General features: G+C 46.2%; 1 protein-coding gene and 1 long non-coding RNA gene across 3 annotated transcripts in view; both read right to left on the bottom strand.

Annotated features, from left to right (window-relative positions):
- LOC128086011 (uncharacterized) overlaps positions 1-23,972 on the bottom strand; it is a 159,478-nt gene that overhangs the window by 68,092 nt on the left and 67,414 nt on the right. The gene's annotated exons all lie outside the window — the stretch shown is intronic.
- ASXL2 (ASXL transcriptional regulator 2) overlaps positions 1-23,972 on the bottom strand; it is a 90,416-nt gene that overhangs the window by 66,054 nt on the left and 390 nt on the right. For both annotated transcript variants that reach the window (XM_052690988.1, XM_052690978.1), the window contains exon 2: positions 3,977-4,059. In XM_052690988.1, the coding sequence (XP_052546948.1) occupies positions 3,977-4,059 (83 nt within the window). The remainder of the gene's footprint in view (positions 1-3,976; positions 4,060-23,972) is intronic.

Raw genomic sequence — 23,972 nt, 5'->3', positions numbered from 1 at the left:
AAACATTCATGGCTATGGAGAAAAGACCATGGAAGATATCCTCCAAAGAAGCTAACTCCTTGGGTGCTCTTACAGCGACCCCTTTCAACAGACCCAAGGGGACTGAATCAGTAATATTGCCCCCCCCAAACAGCTATTCATGTTCAAATAAATGTGGTTCTCTGTTGCTGCCATCTAGCCTATGTATTGAGGTTTAGGGAACGCTCACAGCTGGCATTCTGTGAGTTAGCACTGATTCTGGGCATCTTCAAAGCCTTGCCTGGAAGTGCTCAGACTTGTCTACACTACATTGCCAACAGAGATAAGGCAAGTGGGATTCATTCATAAGGACAAAGCCTAGAGCCACGTATGGTTATGGTGCTGATTCACAAGAGGATTTTTTCACATGGGTTTTATTTTTGCTGTGACCTGTAGGAAAGGATTCAGACGGCCTGTCAAAATAGGCAAATAAAGAAAATCAGGATGACAGATCATGTGAGAAGTATAGGTCTGGCTTCAAGATGCCTTACATCTCCAAAACTGACAGCACTGGTCCTAGGCTGACCTTTAAAATCACACAAATAAATTGCTGGTTTGAGTACTGGAATAAAATGACAACTACAGGAAAAATAATCAGCCAGAATCACTCAATGTAGCAGTACTATGTTCAGTATCAGTACTGTATCAGTATTGTGTTGAGTGACATGGTTTAGTGGGAGCTATTGGGAATAGGTGAATGGTTGGACTGGATGATCTTTTAGGTCTTTTCCAACCTCGGTGATTCTCTGATTCTCTGATTCTACTACTACAGAACATCTAGCCTCTTCCACACACACAGAAAAAAATGCAGCCAAATTGTTCTAAAAGCAGCATAAACCACTTTTTCTATACTCACTTCACCTGGTACCTGCAATCTTTCCTGCAATTCCAAATTCCCTGTAACAGAACCAAGCACATCCTCTGAGCTGCATCAACATGCTGTGAAGCTTCTTCCCTCGCAGCTGCCAAGTGGCAGCTCAACATGAATCAAAGCCAGAGGGAGATGGCTGGCTGGAGCCAAACAAGTGACTGCTGGACATGAGTTGGGCTCCCAACAACTCATCACTTCTCAACCTATTCCCTATCTGGAACTGCAGATTCAGAGAAGGATGCATCTCATAGAGTCACAGAATGGCCTGGGTTGAAAAGGACTTCAAAGATCATCTAGTTTCCAGCCCCATGCCATGGGCAGGGTCACCAGACACTAGACCAAAACAATATAGCTAACAATATAAGGAATAGATGCTGAAATAAAAAGCCTTACAGTCATAAGTAGCAGTGTTTAAGAGACTGTGTTTTACTAATAAATAGTTCACCATCAGAAAAAAAATTATTTTATTAATTGAAAACAATTTGCACTGAAAGACAACTCAAAAATTGAATACTTTGGTACACATGAACAGGAGACTCCATATCCTGGCTGCAAACTCGTACCATGCTTTACCAGCCTGAGAGTCTTGGAGCTCCTTGCTATCTTAAGACAAACAAGAATGGGGAAATTGCTATAATCTGCTCTCAAAGGCTTTGTCATGGTTTCCTGCCAGAACTTCCATAAAAAAAAAGAGGACTAAGGATCTAGTGAGCTACATGAGCTCATCTGACATGCTGGAGGAGGGAAACACATGATCTTCAAGATCCCTTCCAACCCAAGCCAGCCTGTGATTCAAGTTTTACACCTCATATAACATAATTTTTCCTTTAACAAATGCTGATCTGTGCTAAGTCCATCTGTCAAAACCTATGACTTGTGAGAATCCCAACAATCCCAGTCTAGGTACCAGCAGACGGACACTGGCACAAACTGAAATGGAATTGCTTAAGAACTACTAATTGTTCAAGTCTTAACCTAAACAACACTTTATTCTGTCATTTCAACATTTAAGAGGAAAGACCACTACATGGTATCCAAATGAAGATGAGTCAGTGGGATGGACAGCTAAAATAGAGAAACTGAGCTTGGTATCTGACTGCTCCTACCAGCATCTTTTGGGATTGGGGCTGTTCACAAAGGTGGACAGTGATAGGACAAGGGAGAACGGTTTTAAACTGAGAAAGGGGAGGATTAGGGATATTAGAAGGAAGTTTTTCCCCCAGAGGGTGGTGAGGCACTGGCACAGGTTGCCCAAGGAGGCTGTGGATGCCCCATCCCTGCAGGCATTCAGGCTGCTGGTTGGTGACCTGCACACAGCAGGGGGTTGGAACTGGATGAGCACTGTGGGCCTTTGCAACCCAGGCCATTCTGTGATTCTGTGAGGAGTCTGTGGTCTCCTGATACTTGTCAGTAGCTTTTAGAGAGGGGAAACAACTTACTATCAGGTCAGACTAAACTTCCACATCTATTGCAAGAGAACCTGAGGTCCAGATTGATTATGTGCATGGCATTTCTGCCCTTTGCCCCACCCTCTGCACTCTTTTTTTTGTCCTTCCACTCCAAACTGTAGCCTTGTCAGACTGGATCGTTTGCACAACATCAGATTTCCTCCCTAAGGCTCTGCCCAAAACCACATTCTGAATTGCTAGAAGGGTTCATGACTGTTAAGTACCTAATGTTGGATATCAGGAAAAATCAGGAAGGAGTGGTGATACGTTGGCACAGGCTGCCTGGGGAAGTGGTATAGCATCCCTGGAGGTATTTAAGAAACGTACAGATGTGGCACTGGGGGACATGGTTAGCAGGCATGGTGGGGATAAAGGTGGAGTTTGGTAACCTTAGAGGTCTTTTCCAACTGAACGATTGTAGCATTTGCTGAACTTCATGCTGTCACCAGCAAGATCACCAATACAGAGCAGCACATTTCCAGTTTTGGAAGGACTGAAGGTGCAGTGTGATGAGTGTTTGTAGGTACACTACTGACAGATTACCAACAATTTGTTCAGCATCAAAGCAGACCGGAGGCTGGTAAGCCTCTGATAAACCAAACGTTGTACTGCACTCTACTAAAGCGTTACCAAGGCAGGAATTCAACCCAATTTTCATCACCTCCCTAAGAGCTGAATGAGGATATTTCCTTACTGTTAGGCAAACCAACATTTCTTTCCAGAAAACAGAACATATTCCTGTTATCTACAATTTGAGCAGATCTTGTTATCAGCAGAATTTTTACACTTGGGCTCTTCTGTACTTCCTGCAAAGCATATGTTGCTGTATTCAGCTGGCAACACAGAGGAGGGGACATAATAAAGTCAAATCTAGGATGACTGCTTCCTTCCAAAATAGATGAGCTGGCATGCTGTCTTCTTTCCCTGCTTCTTCTTTACTTTTAGAAGATAGAAATACTTTCTACTTCATAGCAAGTGCCTATATTAGCAAATAAACCTGTGTATCTCAGGGCCCTATGCAAGCAAAGACTCAAGAATTAAACTATGGTAACAGCATACAGTCCAGATTTGTCATCTGAGTTACTCTTTGTAAAGCAGATCAGTGGCATCTAAACACTCAATTCCCTCCTTGTATGGAACATGAAGATCCCTAAAGCTACTGCAGGCAATACTACAGAAAACAGCATGAGAGTCTTCTAGGTTTGGATTTGTAAGTCAAGTTGCTTTCTTTTTTTTTAATTTCCCAAAGTGCTTTAAGTTTTGCTTTGGGTCATTTCCATTGAACTACAGTCACTCTGCTCTTTAAATTAGATTACATAACAAGTAGTGAAGTTTACCTATGTGACTGAAGTCTGAACTACCTGATCAGATCCAGTTCATGTCATTTGAGAGCTGCAGATGAGGTGGGTGCAGCACATATTTGTTAGTTTATTACGGCCCTCGCCTACCTTTCTTGGTGAGAAATACCAGCAACTTCAGGGATTTTTTTGTATATATATTAGCAACTGGGATGTAGACTCCAGTTCCACAAGTATTTTAACATTTCAGTTCCAAAGACACACACGAGTAAGGAGTTAACAGTAAACTAAGTTGTAACCAAGATGTTATCCTCCTTTACTGCAATGGACACTTAACTCACCTGATTTCTTTAAGTCCTTCTTTCTGGATAACTTGAAGAATTTCTTTATGGCTCATAGGTGTATTAGGATATTTCTCCAGGACCTGGCAAACAAAGCAGATGGAGAGAATGTTACTCATTTGTACTTTCATTTTAGTGTTCTACTGCACAAAAGACCGTTCAGAGATCTAGGCTTGGAGATACAACCATGGAAGAACCACTGACTTGCATCTTGTGACCAGCTCTCCCAGAAGACTTGCTTTAAAGCCATTTCCAAACTTGATTTCCATGGCATTGCTTCTAGATCTCAGCTCCTAAAGAGAACAAAACCCATCCTCTGCAATAACAAAGTGGCTTCATCACCATCCCTTCACACAGGGATTTTTGAGGACCTACTGAAGTACCAGCTAAATGGAGCTTGTGAGAAACAAAACCTTAATGCATGCACGTATCTGAGCTACCAAAAGCTGCTGAGTTACCAGCAGGTGAGGTCACGTAGTGCAGGCTCTGTCTTACATCAGTTAATGCCCCTCTAAAATGGGATCAGATAAAGCTGAAACAATTTTGAATAAAATTGATTATGAGAATTAAGACTTTGGGGAAGTATGGTGTTCAATACTGATAGGGTTCTTGGAACATTTTTCCCCATAAAATTCGGGCTGAAATTTTGGAAATACAGGCTCAGAACATATTGCTTGTATGAAGAAAGTCAAATATATTCTGTCCCTCTCCCGGCCCACAGCAGGCACAGGGTTGTGCTTATGTGTCACTCACTGCCCTCGAGACACAAACCATACTTCTTCCTTCTGCTCAGCACTGGACAGACAGATGCTTCTGGGGGAAGATATCAGCTACTACACAGGATTTGGATATTTTAAGCAATATTTGCATCTGGGAGGAGCAGGAAATGCCTCATTTCCTTCTTAATCATCCACTTTTGACCTGAACCCAGCATACCAACTCTTGAATCCTAACATATCTTTGACCAGAATCAGAAACACTGCAAATATGCACCAACATGTTTGCTCGTCACTGCCAAGGATTCAGTACTCTGAGTGTACAGTGGCATGAAATGGTACTTTTTCACCATCCACTTAGAAAAATATCTGAAAACTCATTCTGCACGTGCAGAAAGTACATGGAAGACAAAAATAAAAAGTCAGTCTTGATTTTCACATGCAGTACCAACTTTTTTATGGCAGCAAAATAAAGGAGAAGAAAGCCATGGTACAGCTCTGTTAACAAGGAACTTCAGGGCATTCACACAGACAAGAACACAACGTGTTTGCAAGCCCCAGTTAATTGTTAATGTTAAGACTATGAAATGCCCATCTCAGTATACCCAGGATCAAACAAGTAGCAAGAAGGCATAGACATGGATAGGACAAGGGGGAATGGTTTTAAATTGAGACAGGGGAGGGTTAGGTTGGATCTTAGGAGGAAGTTTTTCCCCCAGAGGGTGGTGAGGCACTGGCACAGGTTGCCCAAGGAGGCTGTGGATGCCCCATCCCTGCAGGCATTCAAGGCCAGGCTGGATGTGGCTCTGGGCAGCCTGGGCTGCTGGTTGGTGACCTGCACACAGCAGGGGGTTGGAACTGGATGAGCACTGTGGGCCTCTGCAACCCAGGCCATTCTATGACTGTATGATATGATGAAGGCTGTTTGTCTGCTGGTAGGAAGGAGAGTTTACAATATTGAGACCATCCGCTGACTCCTGACAAGGGATGCTCAAGAGAAGGATGGCAACCTTTACTGGGCTTCTCTCCCCTCCCCACATACACCAATGAAGATATTAACCTGCATGAAATTCAAGCTGCCAGCAAGGTGGCTCGAGTACTGTTACAGAAAACAGTACCAAGTCTTCAGAGACGTGGTTGTTTGATAGCACTCAGCTCTAAGGAGGAAAAAGGAACACTAGGAGAGGAGAAGACAACAAAACAAGTTGTTATGGTGCTGTGGCAGCACAGCAGGACACGGATGGAGAACAGAGAATGAATCTGTAGGACCACAGTGGTCTGTGTAAGCTAAGAGACACTGCAAGATGGAAAAGATCAGGTCTCAGATTTTCACTTCAAATGAACAGATACACAAGGAGGATGGAGAGAAGGATGCAGAAGCATGCAGAAATGGAGAAAGATCTTTGCATTCTCAAGTTGCCTCTGCCATCACAACATACTGGAAAAACTACCACATCAAGCTGCAAGACTAACAGAACAAAGAAAGTTATAATAGGGAAGTGAAGGACAAACCAGAATTGTTAGGATTTTAGGCTCACATGACAGGTAAAGCACAACCCAAGAGAACTTTCCTCAATCATTATGTCTGTGCCATAAATTCAGCACTGAAATCCGTTTCATGAACTGCAAGTTCAAGAAGACATCTACCAAGGGAAACAAAACACTGCCTTATTGCAAAAAGGCAAGAACAGGAATGAAGTCCGTTGTAAAAAGGCTTTCGGATGACTGAAAATGCTTTATCCCCTGAGCACTACGCAGTGAGGTATGGTTAAAAGAAAACAAAAAAACTAACAAGAAGGGTTGAAGATTCAGGAAACATGCCCAATTACTTAAGCTCAGTCTAGACAAGCTCATCTGGAAAAACAACTCTGCTGGCTGAGCAGCCACAGCTCCTCAGAGCAGCAGAAAGTTCACATGAAAATTCAGGGGCTTGTTTACAGCGGTCAGATGCTTCCCAGAAGCCTCCAAGCACATCTCATGCACGGCCAGATCCAAGGACAAGCCAAGGATTTCAAGCAACCCATGCTGAAAGAGGACACCAACCCAGTGCAGTCTCTCATACAATCATTGGTTGGAAAAGATCATCACGATCCCAAACCCCAACTCACCCCAACACCCCTACATCTCCACGTTCCTTGAACACCTCCAGGGATGTGACCCCATCACCCCCCTGGGCAGCTGTGCCACTGCAGCACTGCTCTTCTAGAGAATGCTTCCTCACATCCAGCCTGAATCTCCCCTGGCACAACTTGAGGCCATTAAGTCTTACCCCAAGGGCAGGCAGCATGCCAAATTGCAAGCATTCCCAGTCTCAGCCTACTTAGATAAGCAGAGCAGTCTGCATCTTGATATACATAACAACTACATGCCACTTGACAAGCTGATCAAGAAGAACCAGGTACAGGGGGATGGAAGAGACTTTAGGAGACAGATGTACCTCAAGTAGCTTCTCTCCTTTGCCCTTTCAATGCTATACTGGATTAAGGACTTTCTGATCACTGTGTAAATAAATGAAAAGGTACCCACTGCCATCTGCCTCAGATGCATTCTGAAATGAAGAGTCGGGATCCAGCCAGGCTGGATGTGGCTCTGGGCAGCCTGGTCTGCTGGCTGGTGACCCTGCACATAGGAGGGGGTTGAAACTAGATCATCGCTGTGGTCCTTTTCAACCCAGGCCATCCTATGATTCACGAACTGCCTTCCTACTATACTTGGCACCATCTAAAAAACAAGCCAACAAATGCCAACAATTAGTTATTAAAAAGCTGCCTCATTACTAGAGCCTAGCTATAAATGCTTGAAAGTGACAACATTCCACATAGGTGAAGCTGTATACTTAAGATAATGTCACCCATGCTCAGATTAGGTTGCCTTGGGTGTTGAAACAGAGTAATTGGCTCATCGTTAACAAAAACACTTGAGTTCTTTTTTGCAGTGTCTGCTGCTTTGACCCCTGAAGCTGTTCTGCTTTCTGCAAAGAAAATAGGATCATGGAAAGAAAAGATTTCTTAATTCTGCATCTTGGAAGGAAGGCAACTTTCTAACTCCTACAGCAATAATGCTGTGAAATATTTATTCATAATACCTGAAATTGGACTTAAAGGACAAGATTTGAGAAGCTAAGTATCTATATCAATTAAACCTGGAAAAAGAAAGACAACGAAACATCTCCACATCTCCATCCTACCACACAAAGTGCAACAAAATAAACAAGGCTTTGCTCCTCCTTTTCTCTCAATTTGCTCCTCCTTTTTTCAGGTTTCCCAGATTTACGAGCACCAGAAAGAAGACAACAGCATCAGATGTGTGGAGGTGGAACACCAGGAATGGGAGATGTGACACTGAGGGATGTGGTCAGTGGGCATGGTGGGGGTGGGCTGAGGTCAGACTTCATGATCCTGGAGGTCTCCTCCAACCTGATTGATTCTAGGGAAGCAGAAGGCCAGTTCAGCAGTGGGCTGTGTGATAAGAACAGGAAAGCACCTCACTAGAAGATGTTTCAAGATGTTTTAAGAGATACTATAGAAGTAAACCTGATGATGGAAATTACTTCAAGACTTCTCTCTTATCACAGTTTTGCTGAACTCAGGTTCCAAGTCCACATCCTATTGTCAGGTTAAGTTATCACCGCTCAACCCAGAGCCATTCTTCTGCACCTCTGGGCTGCCCATGGGTGTTGCCAGCTGAGACAAGCTGTAAAACCCTGAAGCATTCCTATAGTAAGTTCTACTTCCAGCATCAACCTGCAGAAGGGCTTAACCACAAGCAATGATCTTCTGAAGTATTTCAGACACCACAGGGTTGACAGTGGCAACTTCATGAGAGGAAGAGCAGGAAGGATGGGGCTGGAAACAACACAATGGACACCATCAGGTCTGGGGCCCCCAGTACAAGAAAGACAGGGAGCTGTTGGAGAGGAGCCACAAAGATGATGAGGGGGAGGGAGCACCTCCCCTGTGAGGACAGGCTGAGGGAGCTGGGCTTGTTCAGCCTGGAGAAAAGAAGGCTGCAGGGTGACCTCAGTGCAGCCTGGCAGTACCTAAAGGGAGCCTACAAACAGGAGGGGAATCAACTCTCTGAAAGGGGAGATAACTGCAGGACAAGGGGAAATGGTGTGAAGTTGAGGGAGGGAAGCTTTAGGTTGGATGTCAGGGGAAGTTCTTTACAGAGAGTGGTGAGGTGCTGGAACAGCTGCCCAGAGAGGCTGTGATGCCCCGTCCATCCCTGGAGGTGTTCAAGGCCAGGTTGGATGGGGCCCTGGGCAGCCTGGGCTGCTATGAAATGTGGAGGTTGGTGGCCCTGCCTGCAGCTGAGTGGTTGGAGCTTCATGATCCTTGAGGTCCCTTCCAACCCTGGCCATTCTACGGTTCTGTGATTCATCACAACCACAAAACTTATGCAGCAAGAGCTTACAAGAAGCACTGTGTTGAAGCATCGTGTCGAAGCATGAACACTGAGTGCAGGCAGGAGGGATTTAAAAGTTGAAAAGCAAACAGGCACAACCCTAAATGTGGTCATTCAGGGTTTGCTGCTTCGGGAGAAGTATGACATGCATCTGCCAGCACTGCTAAGCCCACAGCCAACACAAATCTCATCTTTACACAGAATCCTATGATCAGTAAGGGTGGGAAAGACCTCTGATATCCTCTAGTCCAACTGCCAACCTGTGCCCACTATGTCTCTCAGTCCCACATCTACCTTTTTCTTGAACACCTCCAGGGATAGAGACCCCACCACCTCCCTGGGCAGCTGTGCCAATACATCCCCACTCTTTTGGGGAAGAAATTTCTCCTAATACCCAACCAGAACCCCCTTCTCCCTTCCCCCCTCCTCAAAGCTTTCATCTTATTTTCACTTTCAGATGAAATCAATAGACTTCCCATCTCAAACCTAAAGATAAAGCATTATGTTCTTAATGGGAACTCTTAAAAAAAGCTCCAGCCATTCCTCTGTGCTACACTGGACCAGCTATAACACACTTATGAGACCTTTTAATGAGACTGAAGACGGTACACACACAGTGAAGCTCTTTGGTCCTGGCCATTGGTGCAGTCAAGTTGTTCTGTAGACATTAAACAATTATCTGCATGCCACTGAAGCAAACTGATGAGTGCTACCATTACTATATGAACGCAACAAATTAAATGACATCTGCTGCTGCATCTGTAAGATATGGGACATTTAATTCCTCCGTGCTGCCTAAAAGCCTCTAGAGTGCACGGGAATCTTTGGATAGAGATGAGTTTTGTATCTCCTCATTTTAGATTTTATTGCTTTCCTCAATTCTTTGACAACAGGAGGAGTGAAAAACCACAGGAAAAGCAGAGCCAGAGAAAGCCATTATTGTATTGACTGACAATTAATTGCAGGAATAAAGCAATGGCAACCTCAACTGCTATACCTCTGTGAGAAGAACAGTGAGAGGAATGGCATTACACTTCAAAATGTTACAGTCAAAGATCCAGTCTTCACTTTGGAAAGATATCTACACATATAAACGTCAACTAGATTCTTTCTAAAAGTTTAGATTTGTTTCCTTAATTTGTTTTCCTCTGTTTTTTTACTAGGAAAAGTAAAATTACTGCTCCTCCAGAGCTTAGCATTGCAGTGAACCCTGTACATCACAGAACATGGAGTTCACTGCACATCCCTGTTGCTCCTCTTTGCAGTGCCACCTGGCTGCTCCAGCTCTTCCAGCTCTGGCTGCTCAGCCTGAACAAAGCTCTTGGCACAGGTTTCCATCCAGCAAAGTGGAACCATCAGAGCCACAATCTCTGCTCCTGACGTTTCAGCATGCTGCCTAGCAGTCCAAATAGTGAGCAGTGGGAATCAGGGACCTCCTTCCAGCAAGATAATGGAATTCAGCACTTAACCATACATCCCAAGCATCAACTGTTAGTGGATGCTTCTCAAACCAAGCTCTGGTACCAAGTGCCCATCCACTCTTCTTCAAAGCCACCAGACTGCAAATGACACTGGAAAAATAGCTCCTTCCTGTTACATCTGACTCCAGGGCTTCAGGAAACCCTGAATGTCCACCAAACCCAATGTTTATTGCTGACTGCTGAGCAGCTGAAGAGCACGACAGGGAAGCTCCTCCACTCACCGCAGGAAGCAAATCTGCACACACATTTACAGGTGCCAAAGTTCAAGGCTGGGTGAAAGCTCCATGCACTGAATTAGCATTCACCTCACTAAAGTGCATTACACCACGAGCAGGCAGAGTCCTTAAAAGGCTGCAATGAATCATTCATGAATGAGAGAGCTAAAACCCTCCTCGAGGGAATTAAGAATAGGCCTCCCCTCCCCCAGGAGCCCAGCACAAGCCGCTCACTGGACCAAACCATTAAGTTCTCTTCTGTAGTTTATTCTTCGCCAGAAGACTCAGCTCTATCTCTGAATTTAAGCAGGCTCTGAATGATTAGAGGAAGCTCTCCCCAAATAACTACGACAGCACGCCCTGCCAGCAATGAAAAGTAAGGTAAAAGCTTTGTGGCAACTTGTCCAGCAATGGCTTGGCTTCCCCCCCCCCCTTCAGCAGTGAACTATCCATCCTTCTTCAAGACCAGATAAGAAGGAGCACCTTAATCCATTCATATTTCCAGCAACTTCTCATTAAAATGCACTTTTGAGTTTTGTTATTGATGATCTTCTATCTAAAAGAGCTAGAATTGCCCAACCTAATGCCACAAAGGTAACTATCGTTTGGAACTGCAGAATATCCAGACCTGAAAGGGACAACCAAGGATCGTAGAACATCCCAAGCTGGAAGGGACCCAGAATGGTCAGAGAGAAGCCCTGGCTCCACACAGCACCACCCCTAACCCAAACCCAATGGCTGAGAGTGGTACCCAACACCCCCTGAGCTCCAGCACCAGGGCTGTGCCCACTGCCCTCTGGGGCAGAACCTTTTCCTCACATCTTGCCCTTCAGACCTCTCCCCATCTTTGTAGCCCTACAATAAGCAAAACGTGGCTTTGAGGAATCTGCTGGGATTTAGATGCCTGCTAAATATTGAGAACAACACACAGCTGCCTGTGGGGGAACTGACTCTGCCCCACCAGCTCCAGCCACCCCTCGATCAGGCCCTCCTCAAACCAGGAGCTGGTGCCTCCATGAAAGCTTCTGCTGGCTTCTCCTGTGAATCTGCCCAGTCACTTTCTGAACTCAAGCTTTTAGCCTTGATAAAGAGTTTCCAAACTCAACTGTGGACTGAAGAAATCAGCATCTCTCTTGGTTTGTTCTGGCTCCATCTTCTAGCTTAATCTTAAGCTCCTCAACACGCTATACTGCAAATAACACACAGATCAAAAGATGAGCTTCTTCCTGGTGCTTCCAGAGAGTTTTAGAAACATTGAAGGCTTAGAGTTAGTTCTTAGGTTAGAACCCAAATTCACCTCTAACCAGCAGCCCTCACCTCCCTTCCTACAAAGACTCCAGGCACAGAAGCAACAGTGGCAATGTCCTTTTATGCTCCTGCAGTGGGAAAACATTGCTAAGCAAGGCAAACTTCACAGCTCAGTGGGCACACGGACCCTTCCCAGGTGGTCAGGGGCAGAGGTAGCATGCAGAGACAGAGGGATTTGACCTACATTTGCAGTCTCCCTCCTGCTCATCCAATTAGCCAAATGCTATTCATGGCTTGAACCAGAAACAAGGCCAACAAGGTATGGGCAATTCTATGCCATTAGAAACCAAGTGCCATTAAATATACCAGCACATGTGGCCATTTCCTACAGCATCTAAGCCTGCAGCATAGCAGAACTGTATTTGGGGATGTTTCATTTTAAGTAAGGATACCACACAGTAAAAAACCAAAGCACTGCTCCTAATAAACCATTTCTGGATCTGTGACCAACTTTTCCATCAGCAAGACAGCTGCACTTCTCTTCAGTGCCCACGCTGCAGGCTGCCAGAGCTCCCACCTGGATGCAGCTCCAAGAGAGGAACCAGCACTGGCAGCCTTACATCAGCCTCAAACACTGAGAGAAGCCCAAGTCTGGGACAGATTCTTGTGGGCAAAGCCAAAAGCAATCACCTCTATAAAAAAAGCTGAGAACTTTCAGACCTAGTGCATACATGCCTTAATTTAGAAAGCAGCAAACAAACACGGGTCAGAGGGCAGAGAAGATGCAGAGAGAGCAACGCTTTCAAAAAAATCCACTGCACGGTATCTCAAGTTTTGAGAAGGCTGAAGAGTTACACAGCAGCCATGTGGCAGTGAGAAAAGGTCACATTATTAGCAAGAGAATTATTATGCAGGAGACTTGCTGAACTGCACCTGGCTGTGCGTTCTGGCTCCTCCACACAGCACAAAAATTCAGAATTGGGATGAAAAACACTATGAAGTTGTCAACTTTACACATATATACACTTTGAAATATAACTGATCTCAGGCTCTCAATATATGTGGAAACAAAATATTTGAGTTTAAGCTCAAAGCACGTTGCAAAAGGAGGACCCTGAGCAGGCAGTGAGGCTCTCTCAGTATGGATCAATGGTGCCCAATATAACCCAAATCATGAAGCAAACAGCAGACAGGGCAGAAGACCAGGAACTGCATGCAGCAGCCATGGAAGGAAGCCTCAAACCAAACAGACTTCAGAAATCTGTGCTGCCCAGAGCAAAGAGCTGAACACAGCTGTGTCCAGTGGCACCACCCAGCCTGCCAGGGGGGCCCTCAGCACTGGTGTGAGAGCGTGGACATGTCGACCAACATGACCAGCTACCAAACTTAGACAAGTTATTTTGCTTTGCTTACTGCCAAGAAACTGTGTCTCAAGTGACTGAACGAGCTATTAACACACGGAGCTGCTGAGCTGCTGCTCACCCACTGTCCTGCACTGCAGCTCCCCTCCTTCTGCCAGCGTGTGTGTTCACGCAGGCTAAGTGGTAAACAAGATTGGGGACCTAATCCAAGCTAAAAATACCTTTTGAAAGACCAAATCAGTTTTATCATTTCGTTTGCCAAGCGGCTTCAAATCAAGGGGCTCCATGGAAAAAGAGGAGGCAGTGCAAAGGCACAGAGTGCCCCACAGCAGAGCAGCTCAAGCTGCTGGTGAAGCAGCATCTGCAGAACGCCCAGCAAACGTCACAGGAGCCACAGGACGCAGGGTCCTTCTCTGACAATAGGGCACAGGAGAAAAGGGAAGCATTCACAGCAACACGTTACAGCCAGAATGCAATCAAGTTGCATAGTGCAGCGTCACAGATTTGCCAGCCACGATCTGCAATACCATCCTTCTCTTAAGGCTTGCTGTGGGATACAGAACCTCAACACACGCTCTCATGCAGAGCAGCCTCCCAGCCACAGCAGCTCTTCTCAGCCTGCTGTTAGGTCCTGATGCTCGTGCTGAGCCAACAGCCCAGAACTGTCCGAGATGGAAGGGACCATTAAAGGCCATCTGGTCCCACTCCCCTGAAATAAGCAGGGACACTCACAACTCCATCAGGTGCTCAGAGCCCCCCCCCCCTCCCAGCCTAGCTTGGAACATCTCCAGTAAAACAGTTATCATCCTTATGCTCTTTTATATGGGTTCTGGTCCCTATTTTAGCTTTCACACCAGGTAGAAAGCCGAAGCAGAGGTACCTCAGGAAACCCATTGCCACTGACCTGAAGTGAGAACTAACACCAAGAGCCTTCCCTTGAGTTTGAAGAGCTGCTGATGAGACTGTTTGTAACGAACAGAATATCTGAGAACAAACTCCTACAGCTCCTCAGTCTCACTTGAATGCAGCTGAGCAGACCCTGAAACACAAGAATCTCGTTACCATAAGAGAGTAGCTGGGTGTTGGCAAGAGGCTCACTCTGCCTGCCAGAAAACCTCAATAGCTGTTCCGAAGTCGCTGCTCAGGCATGCCTGTCTTACCCAAACCACTGCATGCCTTCCATCTGGCTGGGACAACCAGCAGTGAGAGCAGGAAGGTTGCTGGGCTCTGCTGGTTTAAGTGGTTCTGCTTGGTTTTAAACACTGAAAGCGAGGCTTTGCATCTCACCCTATCCATACTGTGTCTAGCAGAGAGAGCAGGAACAGTTTTCATCAAATCCTGCACACTGAAGTAGGCGAGCACACTTTGGAACAGGACACAGGTTTGATGACAGCCAAAAAGACAGCTGGAAAAAAGTGACAGAACAGCAGAGGAAGCAAATTCAAGATGACACCAACATCTCGAGATTCCTCTGTAAAATTAGAGAAACCCCTCAAGGGGACAGAAAGCAGGTGAGTTCACTCCTGTGCAGACTCAGCAGGAGACAGCAAAGCTTCTGCAGCTTTTGAGACATCCACAGGATAAAGATACAGCCCTGACAGTCAGTGCTGGAGCGCGTGGATTCCACATCCAAACAGCCACAGAATATGCAGGTAAGTAACTTGAAGCAGGGAACTTCTCTTGCAGGATATTATTTTTCCACATTCCTTCCCCTGCAGCAAAGAGGAAACCTTAACACTCATTCTTTCCTTTCAGGACTGGCAAACACTTAGCAGCACACAGCTCTAAAGCAGACGTTAGGTCGAAGAGACAGGAAGCCCCAGCAGCCTGAAACATCAAAATAGAGGCGTCTGAGGTACGTTCACTGCTTGGTTAAGGGAAGCGCAATCTTTGCAGGGAGCTCGGTACATAAAGATCGTTTGCTTTTATTAACAGAGTTTGGAGCTCAACTTCAACTCCAAACCTTTGTCAGAAGAATAGCAGTTGGCTGCAGAATCCCCATTCCCCCTGCATAGAGCTGAAAGCCTCCCACAGAAGCAAGGCTCTGCTAACACGCTCAGCGGAGGACAAGCGTGGAAGAGGTTTTATAAACAAATGGCACCCAAGGATTTAAGAGATGGGTGAGCTGGGGTTGCATGCGTGCCTTGCTTTATGGTTTTCAGGTTGAGAAGTACCTGCTTGAAGTAAGCAAGAAGGTCAAAAGGCAAAGATGTGGGTGTTAAATTCATATGGTTTTCAGAAGCACATTTGTTTATTTAGGGAACAAGAATCTATCCAAGCTCAGGCATCAGCAAAGCCTTCCTGATTAAGGATAAACTCATTATTGCCATTCCAGCTACACCTCTGAAATGTGACAGCTTTATTAACTTGTCTGGCATTCAGCATGTAAGGACTGGGATTTGCATGTTAGCTGGAAACAAGAGAGGCAAGCAGGGCATTTAGGGGTCCCTTCAAACCCAAATCATTCACACAATCCTCTAGAACCTGCATGGAAGAAATAAAGCAGATCTGAAAGGATAGTTCACACAAACTCTTCAAAACAGATACTCAAACTCAGCGAGACTTGAATCTCAGCCAAAACCTATAAACTATGCTATTCCAATGAGCAAACAACCTGCACCAAGTTCCATGCTTTCCTGCACACCAACTATGGAAAGATGGCTGAAGTGGGGTTATGACCGTACCAGGAAACAAACAGGACTTCGTGACAACAAGAATGGGATTTATGCCTCAGTGGAGGATTTGAGAGAGCTCAACTAATCCTGGCTGATACAGGGAAGGACGTGCTTGGGAGAGGGCAAAGATTGCCACAGGAATAAAATGGCACAAACCACAAGAGAAGGCGTTGCTGACCTTCCATCACCAGAAGCAGCGATGTCCACATCGTAACGACAGACTGAACTTCACTTTCAGCATTTCCAAAGCTCCGCTGCTATTTCATAAGACAGCATGTGGAGAAAGCAGAACTCGCCCCTCAACGTGAAGCCTTTTTACACTGCAGAAGCCACAGATGCCAGGAACACAAGCCTACTGCAGCCTTTCAGCCGACACAAATCCCTTGAAACGCTTGGTTTGTGCATCGCGTGCCAAAAAGCGCAGGGGTAAAAAGGAGTGAGAAGGCTTTGTGGATCTCAGGTGGATGACATACTGGGACAGAGTCGAAAGGGAGCTCAAAAAGAGCTTCTGAACAGCAAAACTGTGAGCTGTAAGAGTGAACGTTTATTGCTGTGGCTTGTAAGAGGTTTGTGAGCTAGCTCAAGTTTCCCCACATGGAAAGGGAGAGAAGAGAGAATTCGTCCTAGCAGAATTTGGGTTGCATAACTTGTCAGAAAAAGAACAGGGAAATTTTTTTAAGGAGTGATCTTATCAAATCAGTTTCTATTCAGAAGCAAGCAAAACATGAGTAAGCACACTCAGACTCCAGTATAGTTATTGGAGACAGCGTTTAGTGTGCATAAACCCACTGCAAGGAGTTGGAGGAGGACACACGGCTACCAACGGTGGCACTGAATTATTTTGTGCTCTTGAAAATGAAGTTTTAATCTGGAAGTTCAGTCCTACCCCACAGGAGACGCATCAAAGTACATCTGTAGGACCTCTTGGCTGGAAGTTAGTTGTTCTCACAGCAGTTTCAGCATTAACAAAAACTGAAACCCTTGGGTTTTGAACACAACAAGAACCAGGGCAGCATGTATTCTAGCTGGCTCAATAACTGCACGCACATTTTCTGATGCTGCAGCATCTATAGGTACATACCTAGTTTTAACCAGGCAAATCAGAACTTCACGCTGCTTTGAGGAGAGCAGGAACTCTATTCACAGTCCCATCATGTGCTTCTTCAGAAGAGCCAAACATCCCATTTCAGAATCAATAAAACACCCCGCTCCTGACTTGAGGGCTGTCACCATATAAAGCCATGCTAAGCATTTGACACACTACATTATGTCTTCCACACGCAACACCAACACAACTGCAGAATCATTTAGCTTGGAAAAGACCTCTGAGATCACCAGGGCCAACTGCCTACCCACCCCACCGTGCCCACTGACCATTTCCTTCAGTGCCAAAAGCCCACAGTTCTCGAACGCCTCCATGGATGGTGATCCCGCCACCTCCACGGGCAGCCTGTGCCACTTCTTGACCACTCTTTTGGCTCAACCTAATTCCTACTGCTGCAGCTACCAAGTGATAAACCTACGTGGTTGCTCCCTGAACTTTCTTCTCTACTCAGCTCCACCTACCCCACTCATACTTCACTGCTTCTGCCCACACCACTTCATGCTATCAGCAGACCACAAGCAACGGGTGTCATTCATTATCTAGTTTCTCACGTTTTATTTGAAAGGCTATCAGAAACAACAAGGAGGACATTTCCAGTACTTCTCATGAAGTTGCCTCATTCAGGGGCTGAATTTGGACCTGACCTTTGAGAAGATCCCACAGCAGGGATATTACAGAAACAGGAAAATTAGACCAAGGCTCTGTTGTCTTTATTCCTCCCAACATACCAAAATAACCACATGTGCAGAGAACCCAACAGTCACACAACAAAACAGATCAAGCATCCACTTCTTTTTATGCAACTGCTATGTTTTAATATGAGTTGTAGGCAATCAATGCATAACCAGATCCCCTGTGGAGGAAACCAGAGGAGCCTATCATTGCAGTAAGTCTGGTGCACAGCTCTGCAGGGTACATGAAGTATGCTGAAGTTAAATGAAAGAGACCAAGTAAACATATCTGAGCTCCTCTTTAAAAGTAGTATCTTGCCTGCATCTACTGCTTTAAATAAGAACAGAACCTTGTCAGTTTTCCTCTGGACCAGCTTTGTGCTGTTTTTATAGCTTTACCCCAGTTCGATTTTGTACAGCAGTGCTGAGGGTTTGTGCCAGCTGCCAGCAGAGGGTGCCAGGGGCACAAGGGCACGCAGCTTCAGTAGGGGATTCCCCACAGCACAGGTGCAGCTTCCTCTGCCTGAGGTTCCAGCAACGTGCTTTGGGACAGACAGACACACCAACCTCAAGGCCAGGGCCAGCTGCACTTATGACATCAAACTAACCACATCCCAGCACCGCGTCGTCATCTCCATCCATTGGCTGCAAAGCCAAACACACCGAGGTCACTTCTGAAGCAGCAGCAGGCAGGGCCCTGTGCTCAGGGGTCTGAAGCACGCCTGGGTTGACATCTCCAGCTGGATCACACTTCTACAGCTTGGGAATTAGTTTGGAGAAAGGCAGGCAAGTAACTGGATGGCTGAATGGGAGAAGGCCACGTTCTGTAACCTGCTTGCTTTCTAGAGGAAGAAAGGGTCTCTCTTCCACCTCATCTCCTCCCAGCTCTACTGCCATATCAGCATCAACTTGAAGCCTCCACACTGGAAAAGCTGTCTCTCTTGAGGATTCTCAAGAAAAGCTGAAAGCACCTCCAGCTGAGGCGTCCAACAGAGCACAGCCTGCACTGGGTTACAACACTTTGTATCTGCAGAGCAGCGGCTGACTTCACAGGAAGTGCCTTTAAAAAAAAAACTGCCAAAACAGGAGGAAAATACATCTAAGTGTTATGGTCAACAAAAGATGCAAAGAAAGCTGCAGTTCTGCACTAACACCTGATCAAGTTGGCACGTTTCAGCTCAGTCTCGTGCAGCTACACAAGTTTTGCAGCCCTGCAGTTCAACGGGAAGGGCTGCTGTGCTCCACACCCTCCTCGTTTTTCCCCTGATTGATTTCTGCACTTCACCAGAGAACCCATCACTCAACCTCAGGCATCGTGTGCATCTTGGACCTAAGTACTACTTGTCTCTGAAAAACAGTCTGAGAGCACAATTCAGCTCTGCTGACCTCCAAATGGAAAAGCTGCAGTCGAGCATCTGAAATAAGCAGCAGAAAAAAATAACAGCATTGTCTGCCAGGCTGTCAGTCCTTTCCCATCAGCCTCAAATTAATGTTTTACAGAATCCTCTGAACTTCTGTATATTTTTGCAGCAGTCTTTGAACCTTTGCAGATTTTCACTTTGTGAATAGGAGCGAACAAATGGATCTGGGCACTTGCAAACAAGGGGCAGCCCAGACAGCCGGGATCCATCTCTTCTGAACAGAAAGAAGCAAAGGATAGCATCTAGACTCCACCTTAAGGAGAACTGCACCTTAATGAAGAGGGTAGTCTTAATGAAGTCCACTTGAGAAAGCATGCAATTTGTTTCCCTGTGAATTAAGCTTTCTGACTTGGTCTTTTGAGCAAGAGGTCACTCAAGAGAGTGGTGAGGCACTGGCACAGGTTGCTCAAGGAGGCTGTGGATGCCACATCCCTGCAGGCATTCAAGGCCAGGCTGGATGTGGCTCTGGGCAGCCTGGGCTGCTGGTTGGTGACCTGCACACAGCAGGGGGTTGGAACTAAGTGATCATTGTGGTCCTTTTCAACCCAGGCCATTCTATGATTCTATAACATTACCGTTATTTCCTGGGAGGGCTGCAGCAGGCTGTGTGCTCCATGCCACCCATCTCTGTGATGGCACACTGTCTCATTGCGTTCCTCAAGCTGATATCAGTAATCCAAGCAGACCCTGAAGCAGAAGATGGGTTCCCATGGTAGAGCTGACAGCACTGCACAGAACTCCTACTCTGACGTCTTTGCCTCCAGTGTGGTTCCACTTAGGTGAGGACACTGGATTTCCACCCTCCAAAGCCAACAGGAGTCAGTGTGACTCAATAGGAAAAGCAAGAAAACACACTGTTGTAGCAGCTTGAGGTCATGAAATATAGCATTTTGTGCTCATGATGGCCAGGCCAAGGGGCATTTAGGAGAGACAAAGAGACAGCCTGGAGCACCAGCACTCAGCCCCCGCTCACAGCAACCAACCCAAGCGGCAGAAAGCAGTTTTCTCAGGTCACACAAGGGGTGGACTCCCCAACAAAAAACAAACACCAGATTTCTTTGAGCTTGGCACACGTCAGCATACACTTCCCTGCACACAAACAAAGCACTAAGATGACCTGCACGTGGCTCCTGTCCAGCACCAGGATTCCTTGCCTGGATTTCAGCAGGGAATTGCCAGCACACAGCAACTGAGGAGCTGTTGGTGCAGCACAGCAGAAACATACATAGAGTAGGAATCCTGTACAACGCTTGTGGATTTTTGCTGGTTTATAAAGCTGTGTCACAGGAATGGTGCTCAACATAAGCAAGGGGAATAGCAAACTTGTATACACTCAGCACAGTGCAGGACTTCCTTACTGCACAGCCAAAGTCCTGCTGCCTCACATAACATCACACTTGCACTCATGAACATTCTGGTGTGTCTGCAGTGCTGCTGCTTTACCAGAGGGCTGTAGGAGAGTATATCTTTAACCTGGGGTACCATGCAGCACTGGCTGCCTACTTTAACAAAACTGACCTTAATAACAGGGACTTCATATGCTGCTGTCCCAAGTTAACAGTCATCTGCAGCTGCAAGGTTACTGAATGAGCCAGGAAATAAGAAAGAGGTTGTTTATCAACAGTGACTTCCTCCCTGAGCACTGCCCTCATGGGGCACCCTTCCCTCCCCTCATACTGTACTGCTGCTCCCATTAATAGCCCAAAACACATAAAAATCAGCACAGTTTAAGTCCCGCTGAATTAAACTCATCTGTACACCCACTGCCCACACTCTGTCTTCCTAGCAAGCAAAAAAAGCCATGTTTCTGCTGCTTATCACCTCATTTGAAGCAAGCCCTGAAATACTGCAACAGATGCAGTTAGCTCAGCACCCTCCCCACATCCCCAGCCCCTGTCTTGCATGGCAGCCACCTGATCCCAAGCAGCTCGTTAGGAGGACTAAGCTGGCACAGAGCCACATCAGCACCATAAGAACAGCAGCTTCCTGCTGCTTCAGCTCCCTGAACTGCCAGCACCAGCGGTGATGCAAGAGCTGGAGCAAGGAGGCAGAGCTGGGACAGATACCACAAACACCAGCATCCATGACATCACGCTGCCATTAAGACATGCAGCCCTAGGACTCTGCCCCACCAGCTGTGAACATCAGGGCCCTTTCCATCCCATCTGGAGCCAGCTCAGAGAGTTAAACCTGCCAAAAATCCAGCTCTGTGCACAGGCTGGAGAGGCAAACCACTACAGAATGCAAAAGAGAAGGTTTCCCAAGTTTTATGATACCTTTCAGGAGCAGAACAGCATATGTGAGAGCTGCACCATTTCTCAGAGCAGTTGCAGAACATCCCCTACAAGCTTCAGCCACGGGCAGCTCAAAACCCAATGTGACTACACAAGCTAGGACAAGAACCAAAAGGCATTATTTCAAGCTGAAAATGCAGGGGAACTTTTTGAAGACTGGAATTGGAGTTTGACCAGAATATTTTAACATTCCCGCTGAATACACAAATAGAAATATTTGCCAAAAGGGAGGTTTTGGCAAGCACTTGCTCATTTTGGCTCTCTCTGCCATGAGGCTGGATATGTGACCCAGGATAACACGTAACCTTCGGTGCTGAGAGCATATTTTCTATATGCATGTTCAGCTTTTAAGTGGGTTTTGGAAGAGCTTGCTTGGATAGAATATCAACAGCAATGCACATAGGCTGGAAAAGATCTGCTCACACTTACAGCCTGGACTGGAAATTCTGCCATCCTTATTTGGAAAAATGTTGAAATACATAAATTTGTGTATACACACACACATATATAACGTGTACATATACACACAAAAAAAAACATACACAGAGAAACCAACACCTGTGGGACACATCCTGCATTCTTAAAATAGTTATCTGCATCATATCTCCTGACCGAAGAGCAACTATTCTGATGCCTTTCAAACTGTAAATACGAGCTCTAAATAAATTACTATTTATGAAGAGTTTGTGCTTGCAAGTCTCAACCACAAAGGCCTATTTACATTTGCTCTCCAGCCAGACTTCTTAAGTCTTGTTTTAACAGATACCTGTCAGAATGCTTGTGATTTAATCCAACTCCTCACTCTCTCCATTAGATTGAATCTGAGCTGCACACAGATACCTCCAAGCGTACACCATGCTGTTACCACACAGCCCTCCAGTCCAGCCCCCACAGATCCCACTTACTCAGTCTACCCTCTGCTCAAGATTCCTTTCTCTGCACCCAACTCAACAGGCTCAGAAAAAAAACACCAAATCCAGCCCCAAACCAGGCTGAAACAAAGAGCATCAGAGCAGGAAATCAGCAGGCAGGAATTCCAGAACTGCAGGGACCTTCGAAGATGCTCCAGTTCCATCCTCTTAAGCAGGTTTCCTACAGCAGGTTGCACAGGAAAGTGCCCTGGTGGGTTTGAATATGTCCAGAGACTCCTCCATCTCTCTGGGCAGCCTGTTCAGGGCTGCCACCCTCAAGATCTCCTTCTGGGGTCAGAGACTTGCTTATACAACACAAGACAATGGCTTGTCCCTTTTGCAACTGGGGAAAGGCATCCATACACCATAAACACAGAGAAAAGTCATCAAACATTACTTGTTGCCTCTGTGAATAGGAATCATAGAATCATTCAGGTTGGAAAAGACATCTGAAGTCATCAAGTCCAACTGGCAGCCTACTTTCACCATGTCCATGTCCCTCAGTGCCACATCCCCACAGTTCTGGAACACCTCCAGGTTTGTTGACCCCCTCCCCTCCCTGGGCAGCTGTGCCACTGCATCACTGTTCTTTTGGAGAATTTTCTCCTCATATTCAACCTGACTGTTCCCTGGCGCAACTTGATGCCATCACCTCTTGTCCTCTTGCTGTTACCCAGGAGCAGAGGCTGAACCTCCACCTTGCTACAACCTCCTTTCAGGGTCTTCTAGAGAGTGATACAGTCTCCTCTGAGCCTCCTTTTCTTCAGAACAAACCAACCCAGCTCCCTTAAGGCACTCCTCATAAGATTTGTGCGCCAGACCCTTCACCAGTTTTCTTGTCCTTTTTCTGGACAAATGTAAAATCACTAAGGTTGGAAAAGACCTCTGAGACCTTTAAGTGGAACCACCAAACCCACCACAACCACCTCCTCCATTAAACCATGCTCCTTAAGCGCCACTGGAAGAAGCAAGCTGACGAACCTCCCACCTGGACTTACAGCACTCAACCACAGCCAGCTGCAATCACCTCCTGTCCACCCCAAGCGACTCCAACACAGGCTGCAAAAGCTCAGCTGAACAAAGGACAAGCAGTAATAGCATTAGCATCAGGGGAGGTTCAAGTTGGGTATCAGGAACAATTTCTGTTCTGAAGGAGTAGCGATGCAGCTGCCCAGGGAGGTGGTGGGGTCACCGTGCCTTGGGGTGTTCCAGAACTGTGAGGATGTGGCACTGAGGGGCACAGTGGGCAGCGGGCATGGTGGGGTGGGTTGGTGATCTGAGGGATCTTTTGCAACCTCAGTGACACTATGACTCCAAAAAGACTGAGAAAACACTAGCCTTCATAGGAATAAAGGTGACCATCTAACGCACACGCACACAAAGTTCCCAGCCACACGTGCAGCTGCTTCCACCGAGCGCAGCCCCATTTCCAGCAGCGCTCCATCCAACGACAGCAACAAACGCGACGCTCCCCTCTCGGCCACACGCCTATCC

The sequence above is a fragment of the Tympanuchus pallidicinctus genome, unplaced genomic scaffold, assembly GCF_026119805.1.
Source record: "Tympanuchus pallidicinctus isolate F22 unplaced genomic scaffold, pur_lepc_1.0 scaffold1, whole genome shotgun sequence".
In the NCBI taxonomy this organism is placed as follows: domain Eukaryota; kingdom Metazoa; phylum Chordata; class Aves; order Galliformes; family Phasianidae; genus Tympanuchus; species Tympanuchus pallidicinctus.
Note: the sequence above shows the minus strand (reverse complement) of the source record. Positions and strands in the feature narration are given on the sequence as shown.